This window comes from Pundamilia nyererei, unplaced genomic scaffold (assembly GCF_000239375.1).
Source record: "Pundamilia nyererei isolate P.nyererei 1_Seehausen unplaced genomic scaffold, PunNye1.0 scaffold00368, whole genome shotgun sequence".
NCBI classification, from domain to species: Eukaryota; Metazoa; Chordata; class Actinopteri; order Cichliformes; family Cichlidae; genus Pundamilia; species Pundamilia nyererei.
The window spans coordinates 324922-338084 of NW_005187769.1; the positions used below are offsets into that span (position 1 = coordinate 324922).

At 45.8% G+C, this 13163-nt stretch overlaps 1 protein-coding gene across 1 annotated transcript in view; it reads right to left on the reverse strand.

Annotated features, from left to right (window-relative positions):
• LOC102194817 (CDC42 small effector protein 1-like) overlaps positions 1 to 12532 on the reverse strand; it is an 18475-nt gene extending 5943 nt beyond the window's left edge. Inside the window, exons 1-2 of the mRNA XM_013915808.1 lie at positions 12349 to 12532; positions 1950 to 2327 (exon numbers count right to left, since the gene is read on the reverse strand). Of these exons, the coding sequence (XP_013771262.1) occupies positions 1950 to 2118 (169 nt within the window). The 5' untranslated portion in view covers positions 2119 to 2327; positions 12349 to 12532. The remainder of the gene's footprint in view (positions 1 to 1949; positions 2328 to 12348) is intronic.
• Between the last annotated feature and the right edge of the window lie 631 nt (positions 12533 to 13163).

Consider the following 13163-nt stretch of genomic DNA (forward strand, 5'->3'; position numbering starts at 1 on the left):
AGGTTAAAATAACACCCGTCAATCATCCAATCAGTGCGAGGCGCACCGGGGTCCCTCCTACATCCTGCTCCACACTCGGGGACCCACATTCACTCCAGTACGTGCTGCTGCCATTAGAACAGAACAGCCCTTTATTAAATTGTCCGTTTTACAGGATTCTTGTGTCTCCGTTGTTCAGGTTTCCTTTTGGTTTATAAAATAAAATAAATTACACACAGCAGTTTGTGCAATTCAGTTTTTTCCTTTGTCTTTTCATGTGTTTGTTACGTGGGCCTTCTGTGCGTGAGCAGCGACCAGCCATGTTTGCAGTGGTGTCTTTGGCGTCTCCCACAGACTTAAACACACGTCTGTGTTGTGTGTCTGTGCTCCTTCTGCAGGGTTGTAGGTACGTTGCATTTGTTTACAGGGTCACACATGTTTTTAATAAGATCCAAAGTCTGTGACAGAGATGTGAGTTTGCCTGTTTTAACTCCTGTCACATGACCTGACCTTCAAACAGCAGTGCAGACACGCTCACTTCAGTCCCAGACACCAGTGTGTGTCTCTGTGACAGTGTTGTGGTCTTTCCCTTGTGTGGAGGGCTCTCCTGCACACACCCTTCCTCTCTGCCTCAGGTTATTTCCATGACTCTAAAAACTTGTAATCAAAGCTTTTTCTTTATGTTTCTGAAACGTCAGAGATCCAATCAAAGTGCAGAATCTGAGCTGATGTAAGGTTTACAAACTGAGCACGCTCAGTGGCTTCACAGCTTCATTACGTAACCCTGAGACGCTGCAGAGCAAACAGCAGAAGAAGAAAACAAATCTCCTGGCAACGTCTGTGTTGAGCAGCTAAACACTACACCCACCCTCGTCATCGTCATCGTGTAATCAGTGAGTCAGAGCCGTCTGAGCTGGTGAAAGTCTGGAAGGATCATAGCCAGGATCAGCTCACAGACCTCCAACATGGCCGACATCATCCACTCGTCCTAAACAGGCCAAATGTAAAAGCTCCGCCCCAAAAAGACGAAAATGTAAAAACCTTAAAACAGGCGACGCGTTTGCTCGTTCGAGTGGAATTTACGCAGGACCTGATGGGTGAAATATGTGCAGTCAGCCTCAGACGTTACACAACATCTGTAGTGCTGACGACAAATTGAGCGTGCGCAGAAACAACCCCACTTCTCTTTGATTTAATGATGTATACATTACTCACACCGTCACAACTTTATCACAAACAGCTGCACAAAGAGACGATGTGAAAATACGCACAATAACGATGAAACGTCCACCAAAACCTTCTGTGATAAACTTTGTGCGGCTGGAGTTCAAACCTGCCCACTTTAACCTTACGCAGACTTCCTGAGTGAAGTCAGCGCTGGCATCGGTGCGTCTCGCTGTGTTTATTAAAGGTGTATTGTTGCAGTGCCACAATGGAACAAACACAGAGCTAAAAATAGAGCCAGAGGAAGGAGGGAGGAGGAAGAGGAGGAGGCTCTCTGGGGAGAAAGGCCACAGCAGCACTTCCTCCCGTCACGGCAGCGTCGCTACCATCAGGAACCTTTTATTGGGTGTAACGTGGAGATCTGTGCTGATGTTTGCGTTCTGTTTATGTCACGTGAAGCAAAAAGAGAAGCGACGGCTGCAGAGGTCAGAGGTCACAGAGAAAAGGGAAGCTGTGCATATGTGTGTGTGGAGGCCACAGTAACTCTGAGGCCTCGTGGGGACATTTGTGGAAGAGCACACAAGCCCCGCCTTTACCTGTGCAGCGTCACGTTCAGGCACATAAACAACACCGATCACATAACTGTCCGCTTCATTTACCTGCTAAGCATCAGCCATCGTTTTAGCTGATGGTCCAAGTTACCAGTTAACTTCAGCTTTGAAACATTGTATCCGCTAACATTAGCTAACATGATTAATTCTAATATTTGTACAAACTTAGAATCACATGCAGCATTTAAAGTTATCAAAAGACAGCACGTCTCACCGGCGGTGGTTTAGCTACCACGCAGCAGCCCATCTTGTGCCAGAAGTCGCTCATGCCGAGGCTCGGTCTGTCCAACGGCCGGACGCTGCTCTCTGCTGCTGCCCTGCAGGCCAGAGGAGGAACTACAGCCTGAGGGTAATCTTGGGGCATTCAGGCCAAAAACTTGATTGACGACAAAGCTCAGGTGCCTAAAACCCCCAAAATGCTGGCACAGGCTGGAGTCGGGATGTCCCCGATTAATTCAACGGCTCTTTAGCAGCTGAAGAAAAAAAAACGTGTTTATTCTACAAATCTGGTGGAAAAAAAAAAAGGTCAAATCCAAAGTGTGGAGAGTTCAAAGCTGCACGTTCATGCACGATCTGTGGAGAGAGAAACGTTGATCTAATTAAATGACTACTATCATCATCACAGCTTTAACAGCTGGAAGTTCACAGTTTCCACCTTCACTTTACACCTAGCAACAAATTTATATCCAGCCTGCTTTATTTTGAAAATCCTATATGGATAGATTAAGTTAATAGAAACACCTGGACCGTGCTGGCTGTCAGACACCATCTGATTTATTTGTAGTTTTTAAAAAAATCTAAAAGTTTCACAAATATTGTCAGTTTGATTAAAACACAGTAACTAATCATGCTGAAAATACCCAAGAGTTGCACTTCAGTTATTAATGCTTACATAAAGGCTCTCCGAGCTCTGCAGGTTCAAACATGAACGGCTGAAACTCTCAGCCAGCTTACAGCCTTCACATTTATTCTGCTGTGATTTCCTGTGAACTCTCACATGTCCTTACAGCAGCACCAATGCAGGGAAGCAACAGCAGATTTACACACAGCGATGAAATGACTGCGAGCCCAACATCTGAGACCCAAAAACCACAGAAAATTCCCCCAAACGTCCCCACATGGCAGGGAAACAGGAACGCAGTGAGACACCCAGCTACGTGGGAACCCTCAGAGACGTCAACAAGGCAAACACATCGAGCATGACTAAACACTGGGTGTGTCCAAACACACAGTTCTGCTGTGTGTGTGTGTTTCTGGGCGTTCTTCTCAAGCTGATCCTGAAACTTGACTCCAGCTGTTGATTAAATCACACAGTTCTGACCTTTGACCCCTCAGGTGGGACATTTAATAAGCGCTGCAGATCAGTGGAAACCGACGCTGAGGGAGCGCTCGTGCACTTTTTTAATATATATTCTGACTTCTTACACACAGAACATGAAACAAATAAATGATTTCTACTTCATTTTTAGAGAATCTAGAAAAGTGTGGAAGCACTGTCAACACATCTATGCTGCAGCGAGCTCTGCGTGCTGGTTTTTAAGATTAATAAGACGTGTAAGCTCCTCCCACACCTTTCATGTGTGAGCTCATGAGCAGCACAGGCGTGAAACGCTGTTTTTACGTGGGCATGCAGCCCGATTCCACGCAGGACTGAATCGAGCGTCTGCTCTGGACTCGGTCCAGCACATTTCAGCAGACGATAAGGGAAGAATGTGGAGGCCAGGAACATGTAGCTTCACGCTCCACATCCACCCTGATCAGCAGCCAGGAATTCAGCCTGCGGCTCCGACTCCTGACGGAGGCCCAGAGAGGATGTCCTGCGCTCTGCTCTGTCAATCGAATCATCCTCTGTCACCTGACCTGCAGGATCAGAGCAATCACCTGAAGTTCAGCCTTCAGGTTGAACTCACTGTAATTCAGCTGTGAGCCGATGACCTGACGCGCTACATTTCCCTGTTAGGAGCTGCACTCAGACCTCTAGTAGGGCTGCCACGATTATGTCGTCTATTAAAATCGTCGTCGACTAATTTACGTCGTTTGAAGCTTTGTAAGATCCCAAAAGCCGCAGGAATAAGTAGCAGGATTTAAGAGTGCAATAACGGACTGAAACAGAAGATGGCAGCACTGCATGTACAAGGATGCCAGCTGCCGTTAAACCCCGAAGAAGAAGAAGAAGCTGTGTCCAAATTCAGGAGCTGCATCCTTTGAAGGCCTCATCTGTAGGCCGATTAAGTTACAGCGACACGGCAAAGACTGTCCAAATTCGAAGACTGCCCCATACGTGGCCAAAAAAATGCGTCCTTCATTTCCCCAGATTTGAAGGATGGGTCGGGTGTATACTTCGTGGCCCAACCTATCCCAGAATTCATAGCGCGGCCCAGCTCAGTTTCCAACAATGGCGGCAGCTAGTTAGTTTTAATATTACTCTTATTATTCTTTCTGGGTCACAAAATAAACGTTTAACATATTTTCAGGCGAGAATGTAGCTGTGTAAACCTCAAATATCTGCTCAGTTTATCAGGACACCGCATATTTTCAAAAGCGCTCCGACGTTTTCGGAGACGTCTGTTACCCACTAGCTCGATAGCTAGCCGGGGGCTAGGCTAACTAGAGCCATGAGAACACCGGACTCCCGGCTTCAAACCCACCGCCGTCTTTCGCTACTCAGGTTAAACGTATATGAGTCACTTAGATAACTTAAACATGTTATTGTTTGGCTTTTTTTAGTATTTTATTTGTTCCTGAGTAAATCTGCCACTGAAGGTGCTCAAGAACTTCTACTCCTGCACCATCGAGAGCGTCCTGACGTCAAACATCTGCACCTGGTTTGGGAACAGCACCAAGCAGGACAGACGAGATCTGCAAAGAGCGGTGCGCTCGGCCGAACGCATCATTCAATCAGAGCTCCCTGACCTGCTGTCCATCTACACCAAGCGGTGCAAGTCCAAAGCTAGGAAGATTATGATGGACCTCTCCCATCCCAACAATGGACTCTTCTCACTGTTGAGGTCTGGGAAGCGCTTCCGCTCCCTTAAGGCCAAAACAGAGAGAATGAGGAGGAGCTTCTTCCCCCAGGCTATTCGGGGCCTGAACCAGGTGTAGGACTGGGCTCTCCCAAACACGTCACTATAAGACTGGACTCTCACACACGTCACCACACGCACCACCACACATTTCCTATAATCCTATAATTCCTATAATTCCTAATCCTTATCTTTATAATCTCTTCTGCTATTTGCACATTCTTTACTGTAAATTCCTAAGTTCATTTGTAAATTTTTGTAGTAAATTGTAAATACTGTAAAACTTTTCTTCTGTCATTTAATGGTCGGGCATTGTACAGCTACAAGCATTTCACCCGCATGTCATACTGTGTATGGTTGTGTGTGTGTGACAAATAAAATTTGAATTTGAATTTGAATTTGATCTGTTTGGCTGAGATCAAAGTTATAGTTTTTACACAGCTGAATAAACCTCAAGCAGACAGCTGATTATCAGAAGTGTGAGATGCTGGAGAATTTACTCCGGTGTCCTGTTATATTTTAGATAGCAAGGAGTTTATTAAACTTCACCGAAACAATCTGCAAATTTCATTAAAATTAATAAACTATCATCTTGTCTTTATTTTTAGTTAGCACAGACCTTAAACACTTCAAGCTGTAAGCTAATGATAGTTATATAAGAGCAGATGCTGCTGGTGCAATAAGCTGTACGTTTTACGTCCAATGGATGATGATCTGATTAGTCGACTAATCGCAAAAATAATCGGTGACTAGTCGACTATCAAAATAATCGTTTGTGGCAGCCTTAACTCTGGATTGTTATGAGCTGAGAGAAAAACACAACTACAGCTGCTTTTTTTGTCACGTGTGACGTCTGAACACGTCGCTGAACCGAGGCGAACGTTTGGGTTTCTGTCAATGAATGATGTGAAGTCGACAGCTTCATCCTGGGAAGCCTTATTCTTGTGCCTAAAATCAGAAGTCAGGCCTTTTCCTGCAGGAGTGATGTGAGCGGCGGAAAATGTGTAAACTGTGCGTTTGTGTTTGCTAGCAGGAGATCTGTCACGCCAACGCGAGGAGGAGGAACAGACTCTTCCTCCCTCGTCTGGCTGCAGGTGGTACGGGCCGGTCTGATTATAGGAAGTGAAACGAGTCTGTTTAACGAGTGTGCGAGGAAGTTTAAGGTGGAAGTGAACCAGAGATTTCATCTTTATCTGACATCAGGACAGTTTCATCTGTGAAAACACCAGAAACTAACCCGCAGACATCATGTGATTACCATCGTCGTCACAGCTGACCACCTGATCTGACCACCTGATGTGACATCAGCTGAGCGTTCATGAGCCAGGAGGCCGAATCAGCTGAAACAACAACAACAACAACAACAACAACGGCCCATTTGTCTGTGTGGGACAACGGCCTGCAGGTCACATGACTGCACTTTAGTCAGCTGACAGAGGAAGGCCTTTATTTAAACACATCTGCTGAATGACCTCTGACCTTCATCAGCTTCTGCTTTTTCATCAGATTTTTTTAGACTTGTGTTTAGTTAATGTGACATTTTGACTGAACAATCTGCTGTAAACATCGTGCTGGACCTTTCTGCTTGAACTCCACAGAGAAGCTTCACAATCATCCTCCTGTTTCTGAACCTGCGTTTCAGCCTCTGAAACGAGCTCATTCAGCTCCTGTCTCTTTAAGATCTCCCTAGAGGCCCGTCTGATTGGCCATCTCCTGCAAGCTTGCTGAAGGGCAGCACCCAGAGCATGTGGCTGGAGCACATGCTCACTGTTTTCTGATAACGTACGATGACACAGAAAGGTGTGACATGCTGACATCACAACAGCGCTCAGCCTAACAGGGGTTATTTTCACACAGTAGACTCAGCATTGGACGCAAACCACAGCTAAACATACACGCTGGTCCTGAGCGAGTGTGGCTGACCCTGCCTGCAGTCTAACACTAACAGATGTTGGTCTTCTTTCTTTACCGTCATCCAGTCATTTCAGTCGTGCTTCTCCAACACGCTGACGACACACGACTCCATACTTCAGGTAAATTCTTAGATAACAGGCAGACTGAAGTGCTTTATTTTCTGCTTTCACTTCCTCCTTTCTAAACTGAGACACTGGCTTCCTGCTGATGCTTATCTCAGCTGATAAGAAGAAAAAACACGGTGCAGAGGAAGGTGACCGTTTACACCGCTACGACAAAAACAGGGAAATAAATCAACGAGTCTGTTTGGAAACTAAAGTGAAAGTGATTCAGCACCACAAACACACCTGTGACACACCTGTGTGATCACGACAACATCACTCACACGTTTCAGTCCATGAAGAGCATAAAGGTGTCTGTAAGGTCAGAAACACTGACACCTTTATGAAGTAATTGAGGGATTTTAAAGACACCTCTGTGCTGAACTGGGACCCAACAGAGTACCTTCAGTACTGCAGTAATATGGTCACATGTCTATCTACTCCTAATGAGCTGCTGATGGTTTGGAGACTCCTGCAAACTGAGCATGGCAACAGTCTAACCTAGTTAATGTAAAAGGCCGACTTCTCAGTTTCAGAGAAGACTCTTATACAGAGAGCAGCTCTGGTATTGACTCTGCAATAGTCGGCCTCATCACTGATGGGGACGACATGGAGTACAGAGGACTGACCCAAGACTGGTGCCAGCAGAACTACCTCCAGATCAACACTAATAAAACCAAGGAGCTGGTGGTAGACTTCCACTGAACCACTGAACATCCAAGGTATGGACATTGAGGCTGTGGACAGCTACAGGTACCTTGGTGTTCACCTGAACAACAAACTGGACTGGACTGATAACTCAGATGCCCTCTACAGGATAGGGCAGAGGAGGCTGTACCTGCTGTGGAGACTCAGGTCTTTTGGAGTGAAGGGCCCACTCCTGAAGACCTTCTATGACTCTGTGGTGGCCTCAGCCATCTTTTATGGTGTGGTCTGCTGGGGCAGCAGCATCTCAGCCCGGGACAGGAAGAGACTGAACAGGCTGATCCACAGGATGCCCTCTGGACCCAGTGGAGGTGGTGAGTGACAGGAGAATGGTGGCTAAGCTGTCACCCCTGTTGGACAACATCTCCCACCCCATGCAGGAGACTCTGACAGCACTGAGCAGCTCCTTCAGTGGCTGCAGCACCCACGGTGTGGGACAGAGAGATTTCACAGGTCTTTCCTCCCCACGGCTGTCAGACTCCATAATAAAGACTCCAACAATCAAACATATCCACACATGTGCAATAACACTAAGTGCAATACTCTTTTCTGGCATCGTTGTATTTTTACTCAGTTATATATAGCATTTGTATTCTATTGTTATCCTATTGTATATTTTATTCTATTTTATTCTACTGTATATAGTATTTTATTCTGTACAGCTGTGTACTGTATTTATTCTTATTATATTCTAATTTTTGCTTCATAACTTTTGCACTGTCCACTTCCTGCTGTGACAAAACAAATTTCCCACGTGTGGGACTAATAAAGGTTATCTTATCTTCATCATCTGTATCGACGGCTGAGCTCAGCGATGACGCTGAGCGTCCTGACTCGTGCGCTGGAGTTCAGACAAACTGTTCAATTCTAATCCCACAGGTCACGTGAACAGATGCTCGCTCAGAGGAAAATGATGAGAGTAAGTGTGTATCATCGACATACGAACGGTGGGATGTATCATGATTCTTTCTGACAGTACTAATGCGAGCGTGTAAAGCTTTCACAGTAATGGGCCAGGACAAACCTGAGAAACCACAGAACTTTTTGTTAGTGCACATCTATGACTACTGCATGAAACATGAACACTTTGTCCCTATGATAAGAGCCAATCAGTCCTTATTACGAGGAGCTCAAAGGTTCATTCATCTGTTTGTAAAAACAGTTTTCAACTGTTTCACTGAGAAAAGAAGGATCACAGAGTCCGAATGGATCCAGGTGAATCCAGCACGTTTCAGACAAACAGACTAATAATAAAGCGTCTGCACTGATTTCATCACATAACCATGTTTTAATGAAACGCTGCTCGTTACTCCACATTCACGCTGACGACGTGTTGTTATGTAGATGATGAGATCTTCACAGTGACAAACTTTATTCTGAAATTGTTCCACAGTTTGTGTCACGTTAATCAATGAACCTGATTGGCTGGAGTTCTACTTTTCCAGCTTTTTGGTTTCCTGTCTCAAATTTTTGAGATCATCAAATTCAATCAATCAATCAATCAATCTTTATTTATAAAGCACTTTTCATACAGAGAAAATGTAGCACAAAGTGCTTTACATAGTTAAAAGCAGCCCACCCCACCCTCCAACTCACTCCCCACACTCTCAATACACATATATCCCCCCACCCACACACACATATACACACGCGCACACTTAAAGAGTAAAAATTGGGCTGGGCTCGCATGAGCCAAGTGAGGAAACACTATAACAGGGAGCCGTCTGCACCGGGAGCCGGTCACAGACCGCAGCCTCCAGGCTGGGCACACAGCAGGAGGGAGGCAAAGGAGCCCCCCAGCCAGGCTGAGAGGACCCCCAGAGACCCAGCAGCCACAGTCAATCACAGCCCCGGTGCAGAGAGCGCCCTCCGAGGAAACACTGGAGATATGATGCAATACGATATATACAGGGTAAAATGATAAAATAAATAAGAACAGGATACAATATAAATATAAATAGAATAAGAAGATTAAAAAATGAATAAGAATAAAATCAAGCAAATATTAGGTAAAGCCTAAATTAATAATAGAATAACAGGATAGAATAAATAAGCATAAAATAAATAAACGCTAAGTAAAAGCTAAATTAAAAAGGTGGTCTTGAGCCTGTTCTTAAAAACATGTACGTTCTCTGCGGCCCTGAGCTCCTCCGGCAGGCTGTTCCACAGACGAGGACCATACCACTGAAAAGCTGCCTCTCCGTGAGTATGTGTCCTGACTTTAGGGACAATCAAAATTCAACACGAGCTCCTTTGCCTCTTGAAATAGTAAAAAGCAAAATCAAACCTTACACATTAAACATGAGTTTTCTGAGTTCTACTGTGAAGAAAACATATTTACGCAGCCAGCTCTGGTGGGGTTGTCTTACTTTGGACAAATAACACGTGTAAAAGTATGGATTACATCCACAATAATACTTTCACTCAAACCAAGAGAACACCATTAATGGATCAGAATGTTGAGCGGCATGAAAGCCAGCATCCACCTGAGGAGGAACATGAACGCGTGTGAATTTTACATCGATTCTTCTCAGACAGCACGTGTGCTCGAGTGAAGGCGGCAACATGTTGTTTCAACAATACAACTCTGTGGCTGCTTTCACACCGTTCATACCACGGCGAGCAGCTTCAGGTCTGAATCACAGCAACACCGCTCGACCGACGTCTTCGTCTTCAACCTTCACACCGGCGCATTCGTTGTCGACCTTCACACCAGTGTCTTCGTCGTCCGGAGAGCAAAGCGTGAGCCACTCTGCCGTGTCTACTTTAAATCATTCAATGAAAAATAAAAGTGTCCATATTCACATCCCTCAGCCACGTCTGTGGTGAGCTGTCGCTTCACATCAAACCAGATGTTTCTTACAGATGTTCATCCTACCGAGGTTTCAGCAGCTACAAAGAGTCGGTCATTAGAAGCTAAAGTTGGGTTGATTTGAAATCTCAGGCATCAAACATGCTCTGTGTGCGATTATCGAGTGAAAGTGATAAATGATGCTAATCGCGAGCCTGACAAGGCTGCATTCCTCTCCCTGTAAGCAGCTGATGCTTATCAGCCAGTTCCACCTTTAATGTGACGAAGAGTTCAAAGACATTTTAAAGGAGGCACAACAAGAAGAACTAGTAAAAAACACTCTGTCTCGTATCGACCGACCGTCAGTTACACAACCTCTGAGCAGGATGTCGGTGTCCCAACACGTCCAGAGGAACAAGTCAGGTCAGCGTGCAGTCACGGTAATGTCAGAGGAGTGTTACGGGAACGTCACGTTAACCTCTTCAGCCCCGAGTGTAAAACACAAACAGCTCCAGATTTGATCACTGCAGATTCCTGAGCCTACAAACCAACTGTGACGACCAGGATAGCGCTCTGAGCCGTTCACCCATTCCTGTCCTCGCAAACAGAGACGGTCAGAGGTCAGAGTCCAGCCACCACACACTGCCCCGCGCCTCTGAATCACTTCCTGTTCCTCTGCAGGAAACACCCTACACTTACTGAGACAGTTTTAAACAGACCTTCAGGCGTACAAAGTGTTCACACGTCAGCACGATTCAGTCCCCAAACATCTGCAGGAGAACGACCTCAGCGCTGGGAGCTGCCGTCACCAAGGTGACGGCTGACGATACATCCTTGCCGCTCGATCCGACCCGTCTGCATTCAACGGGCCGACAGGTGACAGGTCCAGAATCAGCCTCGGGATCAGGGTTAACCCCAGAACCATCACAGCCTGTTTGGACTCAGAGATGATGCTTTATCTGAGCTGTGTGACACTCAGAAACGTCCCGATGCACGTGAAGGCAGCGGCAGGAGGACAGAGCCAGACCACAAACTCCATCATGGAGATGGTGGAGGGGAGCTGTATTTTTGGATCAAAGTTTCCGTCCCCTGAACCCTGTGACCTCTGACCTTTAACCTCCACACTCAGCTCCCATAGATCTGCATTTTGTGCAGCTGTCTATATTTGAGAAATGTGTGAAGCATGTCAGTGCTGCAGAAAGCAGAATAAATCTGAAACCTGCAGATTTGACCCTTTGCACCAAAGTCCAGTCAGAAATCAGCCAATTTCACGCCTGCTGTCCAAAACATGCACGTCGTATTGATTCACGTTCCTCCATAAAAACTGAACTCAGTCTTTAGGTCGTCGTGTTATTCCTGTTCTTCACACTTCTTCATCAACTTCCTTGTTCCTCACATAAAACTCCACTTAAAACCTTTTGTTTTCTCCAGTCTGAAACGTGCACTTTTTCCTTTCTTCAGACCAAACTCCACTCAGAAACAACCGGATCATACACGCCAATGTTCCGTTTGCTGAAAGCATTCACGGGGGGAAATAAGTGAAAGAAAGAGAAGGTCAGAGTGAAGTTTGGACTACAGAAGGAAAACTGGCAGGTTTATGAGTCTGCGCTCACACACCGACACAGAGTCCCTGTACAAACCTGCAGATCTGACTTATTCTCATCCTTCTCTTCATGAAGCTAGGCACTCTCCCTGCTTCCAGCCATTATGTTAAGCTAAGGTAAGAACTTACACTTAATATGTCAGGTCAGAAAAAGAGCGAAGACAGACCTCCCAAACCTGAACTTTGACCCTGAACACAGTCAAACATGAAGGTGAAAGAAATGAGCAAAGGTCAGCCAGTCCTGCGTGTCAAACACGAGTGTGCAGACCGAGAAGCCTTCAGCTCACATTCAGCTCTGTTAATCATTCACAGACGAACCTTTGTTCACATCGACCCGGTAACTCCAGCTGAACGTCTCCCGTTTTAACCAGCGTTAGACTGAGCCAGGCCTGACCCTGCTTCAGTCTGATGAGAAGAAAGAGGAGCAAAGAGGAGTAAAAAGGAGGCCCAGACTCACCGCAGAGCAGCAACAGCAGAGGCTGGAATAAAAGCGCCGCAGCTCTCAGGAGCTCTCAGTCTGAGGTGTGGCTCCAACCAGGAAATCCATCCTCTGCTCCTCCAAAGCCCCCAGCTCCGAGCGTCTCCTCCCCCCGCGTTCAAGCTCAGGGCCACAGCGCCTCCTGCTGGAGGACTGCGGTCAGGGCACCGTGAACTTCTCTGCACCAGACTCCGGTGTTTCAAGTTTTTATTGTCATGTACAGATAAACAGTGCAGCCACATTTACCCATAATGCAATTCTTTGGCTCGTGCTCCTCAGCTTTACATGAGCATATAGAGAGTGTGCAGCTACGCTGAGAAGAAGATAGCAGGAATTAGCAGCGGTAGTAATGATAGCAACAATGAAAAGGAGAAAAGGAGAGGAAACTATTAAATGTCAGAGAACTGAAGACGAGTTGGCACTCACACGTTTGTGCACGAGTATTTACAGGTTGTAAAAGCGTGTGTGTGTGTGTGTGTGTGTGTGTGTGTGTGTGTGTGTGTGTGTGTGTGTGTGTGAGAGAGAGAGAGAGAGAATCAGAATCAGAATACTTTATTAATCCCTGGGGGAAATTATTTTTTGTTACAGTGCTCCATTTTAAACCAACATTAAGACAAGACAGACAATACACTAACTAAGAATAGTACAATATATACATATATACACATACATACTTCACTCATAAATAAACAGTTGGAAAAGAAACATGTAGTTGTAGCAGCAAACAGTGTGTTAAGTGGATGCGTTGTACAGGGAGATGGCCACAGGCAGGAAAGATTTCCTGTGTCGTTCAG